This window comes from Etheostoma spectabile, chromosome 2, assembly GCF_008692095.1.
Source record: "Etheostoma spectabile isolate EspeVRDwgs_2016 chromosome 2, UIUC_Espe_1.0, whole genome shotgun sequence".
In the NCBI taxonomy this organism is placed as follows: Eukaryota; Metazoa; Chordata; class Actinopteri; order Perciformes; family Percidae; genus Etheostoma; species Etheostoma spectabile.
The window spans coordinates 5,139,195-5,150,420 of NC_045734.1; the positions used below are offsets into that span (position 1 = coordinate 5,139,195).

The 11,226-nt window shown below is 38.7% G+C and overlaps 1 protein-coding gene and 1 long non-coding RNA gene across 2 annotated transcripts in view; one reads left to right on the plus strand and one right to left on the minus strand.

The window, feature by feature from the left end:
- Positions 1–11,226, minus strand: part of LOC116696413 (sodium/potassium/calcium exchanger 3) — an 82,170-nt gene that overhangs the window by 21,954 nt on the left and 48,990 nt on the right. Inside the window, exons 4-6 of the mRNA XM_032527409.1 lie at positions 5,448–5,522; positions 4,319–4,403; positions 3,240–3,343 (exon numbers count right to left, since the gene is read on the minus strand). Of these exons, the coding sequence (XP_032383300.1) occupies positions 3,240–3,343; positions 4,319–4,403; positions 5,448–5,522 (264 nt within the window). The remainder of the gene's footprint in view (positions 1–3,239; positions 3,344–4,318; positions 4,404–5,447; positions 5,523–11,226) is intronic.
- LOC116696664 (uncharacterized) overlaps positions 10,157–11,226 on the plus strand; it is a 12,288-nt gene continuing 11,218 nt past the window's right edge. The window contains exon 1 of the long non-coding RNA XR_004333801.1: positions 10,157–10,319. This is a non-coding gene — a long non-coding RNA (uncharacterized LOC116696664). The remainder of the gene's footprint in view (positions 10,320–11,226) is intronic.

Below are 11,226 nucleotides of genomic sequence, written 5' to 3' on the forward strand. Positions count from 1 at the left end.
GCAGAGATCTAAGGAGCAGGTAACCAGAGTCCTCATAATTCTTTAATAATAAACTTAGAATAACAACACAAAGAAAGTGAACAGTAACAGACATCCGGTCGAAAAAAGCCAAATTTCTTTCGGCAAGGGAGCGATCCCGGAAGGAATGCCGTGGATATAGACTAGTTGCAGCCCTAAAACAACGTGTATGCAGCTTCAGTTCATTTTGATAGTTTTGCTGAAGTATATGCAGCACTGTGCTACAGGAACGCCTCTGACATCATTACCATACTGATGTAAACACAGGAGCTCTGGAGTTGACCTCCTGGGTCACAATCATTGAAAAAAACAATTGCAAAGGTGCCATCCTACGTTTGAAAGGTGCCGGTGTGTTTATCGACTTTATGCAATCAGATACATTGCAGGAGCCCACGGTGCAGTGACTAACTCTGTAACGGTTTCCCACACAGCGCTCACACTGTATGTACGTAAGAGGAGGGTCAGAAGTCACATCTTGAATGTGCCACTCCCCTCAGTGGAATCGTTTGCTGCTGCGAGGGGGAGAGCAAAGTCAGAGCATAACAAAGCTTTGAAATGTTGGCTCACCGTACTCGCTTTGTAAAGATAATAAGAGCAGCTACAAAACCTCACTGCATCTGTGGAATAACTGGGATGATGAGATGTAACAATTTATCCAAATATGTTTGGTTATTTCTTGTTTGTTGACTGTCTAATGGTTTTTGGTTCATCTGTTCGGATTGTTTTGTTCATATTTTTTGGGTCGATTTTGTTAAAGCCGAACGAGCTAAACATAGCCCCTGATGGATGCAGATTGAATTTATATTATCTATGAAGAATAGTATAAAAATAAAGAAGGGTTAGGACAAGAAAGGTTTTCAACTTTGTCCTAACCCTTTTGAACATTACCAATATTATTTGAGTTGCTTATTTGTTGCTTATATTTTGCTAAGAATCCTTTTGTTTTTTTTGTTTTTTTGCTGTTTTAGTCATTCATTTGCAAATGTCGTCCAAAACCAAAATACATGCAGCCCAGTTCATAATTAGTTACTGAAGCGTATTCCCCTCTCAAAGCCACGAGCCCCTTAATGTGAAAGAATTCTAGTCAAAACCCAACAGAGGGCTCGGCCCAGTTAACTCTAACAGAGACAATGAAATGAGACCTAAGCCCAGTGGTGGAAGACGTATTCAGATCCTTTACTTAAAGAAAGTAAAGGTAAGTAAGTAATACCACACTGTAAAAATACTCTGCTACAAGTAAAAGTCCCACATTGAAAATCTTACTTAAGCAAAGTTATCTAAGTAGTATCAAGAAAATGTGCTTAATATATTAAAAGTTAAAATAAGCAAAGCAGAAAAATCCTCACATTTTACAAACTGGAAACAATTCCAACAGTTGTGGGTTTTATCAGCTAGTTATTTCAGCTGGACTTGTAAGCCGTTACATTGTTGGGTAGTGTAGTTTATAATAAAACACCCTATTTTAAAAACTATATGTGTTTTGTTTGCAAAAAAAGTATCTAGTAACTAAAGCTGTCAGATTAAATGTAGTACAATATTTCTCTCTGAAATGTAGTGGAGTAGAAGTAGAAAGTGGCATGAAATGAAAAGACTCAAGTAAAGTACAAGTACCTCAACTTTATACTCAGGGACAGTACTTAGTACTTGAGTAAATGTAATTAGTTGCATACCACCACTGCCTACACACACACACACACACACACACACACACACATATATATAAATTAATAACTTATAGCCTAAAAAGGACAAAACAAGCTAAACAAAAACGAACAAAATGTACAAACCAAAAACACCACCAACAAAAAAAAAGATGTACAAAATGATAATGTTGTGCGCAATTCCCCCCCCCCCCCCTTAATCCTTTCCTGACTCTCTGCTCTTTTATAGTACTCATGAAAGGTCAGGGGACTCCTCTGAACAGAGCCATAATGCCAAATTTAATTTGTAATTTGTTCAATTAAATTTAATAAAGCATTTTTATTGTCTGCGTTGTTCTTGACTTACTGGACCGGACAGAACAGTAGTGAGGTTCAACGGCTGGACTTAAAGGCGATTTTACTGCACCCCCATCCCCCCCAAGCCCCATTACACCGCATGCCCTTCTCTTTCATTATCTTCCTCGGATTATGTAATGCACAATCTGGGATTGCATCCCTGTTTGGGGTCCACTGCATATATTTTTTAGAGTAGAGAGCTTATCCTTGTCCCTCATTTCTATGTTCCTGGCATATCAGAGCGAGGCTGCACCATATTATGTTATCTCTGTATCTTCATGCAACACACAGCAGTGAGGATGCAAAGCAGAAAAGAGAGATACAAACTATCTATTGTGGTTACAGTGAGGGGACGTTGTGCTGTATATGTGGCTGGTTAAGAAAAGGAGAATATACAAAGAAATACTCAAATGAAATGTGTACTTGAGGCTGACTATAGAATCAAAGGTTTGAATCCTGAGCTAAAACTACTGACTAACAACTGATAACGATTTTTTATAGGAGAAAGTTGTGTGAAAGATAAGACAAATCAGACTCTATATTATGTACAGTATAAATGAAAACAGATGAAATTGTAAAAGCATGTTATGACAGCAAAGTTAAGGCTGCAACTAACGATCATTTTCTTTGCTGATCAATTTGTCAGTTATTTTCTCACTTAATTTGAATTGTTGTTTGGTCTATAGTGTCAGAAAATTGTGAAAAATGTTGACCAGCGTTTCCCGAAGCCCAAGATAACGTCCTCAAATGTCTTGTTTTGTCCACAAATGAAAGATATTCAGTTTACTGTGACAGAGGAGAGAAGAAGCTAGAACATATTCACATTTAAGGAGCTGGAATCAAAGAATTTGTCTGAAAGAAATAACTTTCTTTTTCATAAATAAATTACTCAAACCGATTCATTCTTTGCAGCTCTAAGCAAAGGTAAAAATTGCATGAAATATCTAAATAAAATCGACAAGGTTTACACATGGATCAGATTTCCTCTGAAGCTGTATTTAGGTGCACAGGGACTCATGCATGCATAAATCTACAGTGGGTTTGTGTGTCCCGTATCCTTCTGCCTTACCTTTATGCATGTATGCATGAATACTTTCTCCCACTTTGTGCTTATGTGGCTGGATATCTAAATGTGGCATTACTCTGTTGGATGTACTGAGTGAAATGCCACCAGGTCAGCGGCGGGATTGGCTGCAGCCGTGGAATGCCGCTATGACATCATACCTGGCCGGCGAAGAAGCCACACACACCAATGATGCAGAGGATGTTGAAGACAGCTGATCCCACGATGGTCCCTACACCTACGTCACCTTTGGTGATGAACACCCCTGGGGAGAGAACATGCACGCACACGCGCACACACACACACACACACACACACACACACACACCATTATGACTCTATAGAGAGCACAGATGATGTGTTGTACACTAGCAACTACTACTTTCTAGTTGCAGAGCAGCATCTGCAGTGCTGACGATACACGTAAATATCTCCTGTATGTAGAAAGAAAAGAATCTACCCAGTCTGTATGTAAAATTAGATTTCTTTATGAATAACACAGTATGGTAATGTGAGGGTTCCTCGTTTGAAGTGAATGTTCTTTATATTGTTGATTCAGACAGCTGAACAAACATTAAAAAAAAATATTTTACTCCTCACCAGCAATTCTCTAGTGCTTAGTACATGACAAACTTTAATGGGATTCTAATGTGATTCAGTACATTGAAGGCCATGTTTCTTTACTGCACGTGTCTCAGGATAAAAGCATTACTGTTAGGAATCCATCACAGTAAAAGGCATGCATGCTTCCCCCCTGATGCATCTCCTGTATTGGGGCATGAGTTTAAGTCCGAACCAGGGGGTTGATGCATAGACTGTGTAAGTGAAGCCAAAACATCTAGATCACCCACTCTGGTGGCTGGCTGCAGTATAGGTCATTTAACCCCGCCCCCTCCATGTTAGCGGTTTCTGTTATTTTAGATAGTTCTGATCACACGGATGTTTGTTTAAGTTTTCATTTTTATGAATTATTTAATGCTATAAAAACCGGGTCAAACGTCTTGATTGACAGACAGGTGAGACTGCCTAGCAATAGGTCGGGCGGGTGTATGGATGGGACTTCAATACCATGGCCCCACCGCTCGTTCACTACTCCATGTGCTCTGGCTCACACAGTACAAGATGGAAGGGCCTGTATTTGGGATATTTTGGCTTCACTTTTGTACAGTGGGATGAAGTAGAGAAGTGTTGTCCAACTTTTTATACAGTATAAAGATGGAGGGGTGCATGTGGTGAATACCTATGATGGATGTGAAGAGTTCAGGAGCCGAGCTGCCAGCGGCCATGAAGGTTGCCCCTGCTACGTCCTCACTGAGTTGGAGGCGCTGCAGGAAAAAGTAGTAAGAGACAAAAAAAAAAAAAAAAAAAAGTTAGAAATTCCACGTTAAGTAGGACATTCATTTGAAGAAAAATAAAGGTGTATTTCTTATTTATGACAATTTTTTTAGGATTTCCATTAGTTGTAGCCACAGCAGCAGCTATTCTTCCTGTGGTCCATACCAAATATGACCAAATATTAATGTCTTTCTTTTGGATTTCTACATGTGTCTACTTGGCCGTAGTAATTATGACCGGTGCAAAGCAGAATGAAATGTGACAAGGTATAAGATCCTGATTAGTGGGCAGTTTGGGATCTTGTTTAAAAATGAATGTAAACAGCGGGTACTTTTACTTAACAAAAGAAACAGCGACTTCTCGTTCAGCGTCACAATTGTAACCAGAAGATAACTAAGGTCTGATTTGAACCCAAACCATAATCATTTTCTAAACTTAACTGGGCAGTTTTTGTGCCCAGACCTAACCAACCTGCGACCGTTTCACAACACAGCGCTGCAGAAGAGGGTCTGGCTAGTCTACACAGCAATCTGGAATGGAAGAAAAACATGCTCTGTTTTTTTGCCATTTCTTTAAACAAATCACAATCATCTTGGGCCGGCGCTATGCGCCTGACGGAGCCTCTGAAAAATAGCCTCGGGAAGGAACTTGTGTTGGTGAAACGTGTACATTCAAAAGTTGTTTCAGTCGTTTACCTGTCTGGATTTACCCTACAGATATCTGAGGAGCAGTTAACCATAGTCCTCATAAATCCACCGGATTTTAAAAATTACAACACAAAGAAAGTGGAAGGACATCTAGCCGAAAAGAGGGACATCCTGATGACTTTCGGCGACAACAGAGCAATCCCGGAGTTTTAACGTTGTGGAATTACAGTATACTAATCTCTTAATAAATAACACCAAGTAACTTATTTCCCTTCCAGATGAAGTTGAAATTGTCTCTTTTTCTATTATCTATTATAGTTAAATTATAAGGAAATATTCAAGATTTGATTCTAAGTTTTCAGGGCCTTAAATATCTCACATTCATACCTCACACAACTTCTCCAAGGAGGGGACGAAGTAGTCATCACATACGAGGGCCAGGGCACAGAACATGTAAATGGTCTGTAAAGAAAGAGAGAGTGAGAGATAAATATTAGGGATCAGTAAATCATGAACATGTGTCTTGATTTGATTTGAACATATGATACTGATGGGGTGACAAGTGCAAGCTAAAACGCGTTCTGGCTGCACTTTTAACCGTCAATACAGTACAGCCAGCTGGGATTTAGCCATGAATAACAACAAGTGATGTTGTTTATCACCTTGCGTGTATTTTCCTGCTTTTTGATTTTTAACAAATCTGCTTATGTACCCTGGATGGTACAGTAAAGACCTTGCTCTCTGCTCTAACTGCTACATTAAATTCAGATGGTAATTACCATGAACAGTGAAACATGGTGTCTAGTAACTAAAGATCCGAACCAATGCAAATGCAGTGCAGTGCAGTAATGGATCAGACATCAAACATTCATGAATAACATCACTGTGAGACCACGATATTTACATTTTTAAATAGGGAAGTTAGTTTTCACTTTTTAAACATACTGGCACTGCAAAAGCCCAGGAGGGGGGTGGGGGTTATGTAAAGGGATTTTGCTTTTTCCCCTAATGAAAAACACTGTCTGCACGAAAAGAACATGACCTCTGACCTGGAAGAATACTATGGCCCAAGTTTAAGAACACGTGACACATACTGTAAGTATATGGGGTGTATTGTGCTAAAGTCATTAAGCTTTTTGTCATTTCACACAATCTTTAGATACTTTCATGTTGGGCAGGGATATAAAGATATACTGTATATCATCAAAAGGATATAAAAAAGGTCTATCATTTATTTTTCTATTTTGTGATGTTGAAAAACCCGTGTTATGGCAATATTTATCTCTTTCAGACAACCCTTTATGTACTGATCATTGCACATTTTGTTCATTTTGCACAAAGGTTTTTATTAGTATGAGAAAATACTCAATACTTTTCATGTCAAATACTTCTATCACACAGGAGTATTGTTAAAGAAATAGGCTTTACCTTAAATTATTCTTTTATTTAATTACCAAAAAACCTGTTATATCATTATTTATCCATCTTTATCAGAATATGAAATGACTTACATGTATATCGGAACAGAATATTTGATCAATATCCCCCACCACAGATTCATTTTTGTCTTAATACGTAGTTTGCATAGTTTTCAAATCTACCATCTCCGCACCGGAGAAAAGCTGCGGTGCCGCTGCAAAATAGGCTCAAAAGGAACTTGTTTTAGTCGTGCAACAGAAAACTCCGATTGGACAGAGAGTCTAGCTAGCTGTCTGGATTTACCCTGCAGGGATCTGAGGAGCAGGTAACCATAGTCCACCGGTGTTTAGAATAAAAACACAAAGAAAGCCCAAGGCAATGGCTATCCGGCCTAAATAAGTGGAATCGGGTGAATTTTCCGGCGGCAACAGGGCAATCCTGGAAGTGGAACGTCAAGGACATAGACTAATGTTTTGGAAACCTTAGAAACAAATATACACATATAAAACAATAATGGGCCTAACACTCAGCCTTGAGGAACATGGTAACTTCAATAATAAAAATTCTTCCAAATGTCTCCTGTATAGTCTAACATGAACATGATGATTCATTATGTGTGTAATTAATCTACTGTATGAAAGGTTTTAAATGAAGTATATTACTGCTGTGTTTTTTTCCCTGGTGTACTATTAATACAAACCTACCACATGCAATCTTACCTTGGCATCACATAATACATAAAACAAAGGGCACGGAGAGAAGCAGAGACAGATTGGAGATGAAAGATAGATAGCGATGATCAAGAGAGAAAATGTCAGGTAGTGACGACAGACTGACGGGGAAGGTGTGAACAAAGAAACGCCATGAATATCCTTACACTTTAAAAATAATGAAGCCCTTCAAAGACCTGCTTAAAGAAAGAGTGGCACGGAGAGTGAATATTCCTCTTTCCTTTATGCTCAGTACTGAGTCACATTTTACTTTGCACCAGGAGCTCTTCTATTTCATGTTTCTGAAAGCAGGCAAAACTCCCAGGGAATCCTGATAACTGGGTGGAATCCTGATTCAGATTGGAGGTAGAGATGCGGGGGAAAGCTGTCATCACTATCTCAAGCCTAGCGTGCATCCCAAATGTTAATTTGTGTGTAATCTTGGGTGGAGTTTTGTTTTGTGTTTTTGAGAGAAAATCTTTTCCGAGAAGTGATGATTAATGAGCTGTGCAGAGTTGGGGGGGGGGCAGTAAAGCTGTCAAGGGAACAGCAGCTGGAAGTAAAATACTGTGATATTAAAATTCAGCTCTAACAAAAAGCGTATTACACTTTTCTGTCTCCAAGTCCAATCCAATACCAGACACATACATGCTCAATGACAATCTCTGACTGACAGTGGAATCAGTTCACAGCAGCTTCACTTCACAAGATAAAAACGGAATATCCAGGGATTATATCAGCATCTCTTAACCAAGATCATATGCTGCTGAAGGTGCAGCATAATGCAGACAACATAAGCCACACGCAGACATGACATCTGTTCTGTAATTTCTGAATAGCATTTTCATATTTGGAGTTTCTTTTTAATGATTTTTGGGCTGCTCAGTAAAAAAAAAAAAAAAGATGGGACAAAGTCCTTGTTTTGTGAGTCACAAGTCTAAAGTCTTGGCTATGAAATCCCAAGTCCAGCATGACCTAAGCAAAGACCAAGTGCTAAACTTTGTCTTTCAGATCCTTAAAAAGACACTGCAAAAGAAGCTTAAAAGAGCTTAAAAAAAACTTCAAAGCAAAAAGATCAGGTGTGCCATGGTATGCTATTCCCTACATTTGAAAGGGATAATCTAAGCTATCATGTGTTGTCAGTCTCTTGGTTTTGCTGTTATACTGTAATAACTAGAATTACCAGAATGTCTAAACAGTCATCTCAGTTTCAAGATTAGTGTCACCAACTCAGTATCTGACCAGATGTTTCCCCTTCTATTCCTGAGTTATGGCGTTGAATAACAGCTAGAAACGTGTTTTTGCAGAACATTATGATGTCACAATGAAGTTGACCTTTGACCTTTTGGATCCAAAATCTCGTCACTTCATCATTTTATCCTATTAGACATTTTTGTGAAGTACTGTCATAATTAGTGAGGGAGTTCTTGAGTTATGGCCAAAATTAAGTTTTGTGAGGTCACAGTGACTTTGACCTTTAACCTCCAAAATTCTAATCAGTATATCAAGTGGACGTCTGTGCCCAAAAAAAATCTCTCCAGGGGTTCCTGAGATATAGCATTTACAAAAAGAGAGAGGTCAACCCGAAAACAAGACGTCTCACGACGCAGAGGCATAAAACTAATCTAAGTGAATAAGGACCATTATGATTGCTAATAAAGAATGTGAGATGTAGACTCCGGAAAAGGCTAGTAAGGTCTTTATGTCCTTACGAGTGTTTGGTAACACTTTATTTGAAGGGGTGTGCATAAGACTGACATGACACCGTCATATCTAACTAACTGACTGACATGACACCTAGCATGAACATGAAGGACTCTTTCTGGATGTTCATGACTTTTGTCGTTAACTTTATTTGGTAAATTATGACACTTTCAATGCAAAGTTAGCATTGTTTAGATGTATGTGTTATAACAACTTGACGTTAAGCAAGACAATATAACCTGTCACTTTCTTAGTAATGACAACTTGAAGTTAACCTAGACGACATAACCTGCCCAAAATATGTCAGAGCAGGCATAATTATCAAACTTTAAGAAAATACTTGGCTTTATGTGTTAGCATCACATTAAACTGTGATTAAGTGGTTGTTCTTTTGGGCTGTCATGAGAGCATTATAATTGTGTCATGAAAGTGAAACAATTTGAACTTGTCATAAAGTTTAATTTCACTATCAAATGCTTTTTACAATGGTGTCATGAAAAATTCCCTTGACCTCAAGTAAAGTGGAACCATTCGGACTTGTCTTTAAAATCATCATAATCATCAGTCATAAAAGTTAGACCAAAAAGACCAGTATGACAACAGTGAGTGCACTACCGAGGTGATTCAATGGGTTTTAGACAGATATCGTTAGCTATAGGGCTGGCAACCAAAATGGCAAACGAATTATGTTGGTACTACTGAGGACCAATTTAAATGAAAACAAACGGTGCCAATTTTCAGTACCTGATAGTGTGTAAGCACAAGCTTATGTGTCCTTTCTGCATGTTAACAGAGAGCGTGGCTCCAACACACACACACACACACACACACACGCAGAGCTGCGGACGTTGCAAACTCGAGCAAACTATGTCGTCTCTACAGCTTGTTTACATCATAGTGAGTCAGGGCAATGCCGATAAAACGGTTGCAAGTGTGGTTACAGTTTTCAAAACTTAACGCAGACGGCATTTGCTGCGATATGATATTAATGTTGAGACGAAAGCAGTTGCACACTTACTCTGACAAGCAGGCACACCAGTGGTTTCTATGCCCTGGTGACTGATGCAAAGTCTGAGGTTGAAAGGCAAGGTCACATTATGTGTACAGCACATTTCAGCAACGAGGCAATTCACCATGCTTTACATAAACATTAAAGATCATTTTAAAATGGCTGTCAAGTAAAACTGGCTAAAATAGAACAATATACAAATGCAATAATAAAAGTTACAGGTAGTGTAGTGTAGGTAATTAATAACTATTTGATTTAAAAGGTTGTGGTGAATGGTTTGGGGGGAGAGGGAGGGGTTTATTTTTCTTTTTGTTTACTTTGTTTTAAGTTTAAAATGTTCTAAATGAATAACATAATGTTTTAAGTAAATAGGATAAATAGGTTTGGAATTATTGTTACAACTGAAATTCTTTCTTTGTTATTGTAGCGGGAAAGTCCTAGGGATGCACGATTATGGCTAAAATGATAATCACGATTCTTTTGAGCAATACTGTGATCACGATTAATTATCTCGATTATTTGTTGTTTTAACCAAAACATATGTTATTGTCACATAGGCTATTTATAACTGCTTTCACATCCATATTATGCTACATTATTCTTATGTTGAAGTTGTATGTTGTGTAGACATACAGCTGGGACATCTTTTTTTTTTTAAATGTATCTCTGAGAAAGCTCCTTCACTTGTTTTCAACAATAACTGATTAAAAGAGCTAGGGAGAGAGGGGGAGAGCGATGGACGCACTCACAGAGTGACGGCTGACTCATTATGAACGGGTCCAGCACGGGTCGAATGGAGGGTCAGCATAGTTACCTACGTTGTGTGTATGAAATGTCTGTATTGTCACTGCGCTGCATTTTTATGAATTATGATATTCTGGCCATGGGTCACAATTCTGGTCCAGGTCCAGCAGCTCCGTCTCCCACACTGTTCCTCTACCAACTGAAGTTAGTTGCATTCAATAACTTCTTCTGTGTTTTTCGCCGCGGCCGCCGCGATAGCAGAGTTACCAGCGGAAACACTGGTACAAATACATGTTTGCCTCTCATGCTTAACAATATACAGCCGTTTTAAAAACAATTAAAACTGTGAAAAAATGTCAGAAGTGGACGGGTCATGTAACGCAAATTGAAACCATATCCATATAAACAACATTGGTTTGTTTCTGGAGAGGCAGCGGATGCGAGGACATTATGTGCACCGGTGCGACCTAGAGGAAAATTGTTAGTCACTTCCTAGAGCCCTGTGAGCTAACAGACGCTAACTAGCACAGGTCACTGCTGTTGTCTGTAAAACAACACAGACAGGACAAAATGTTGCGTT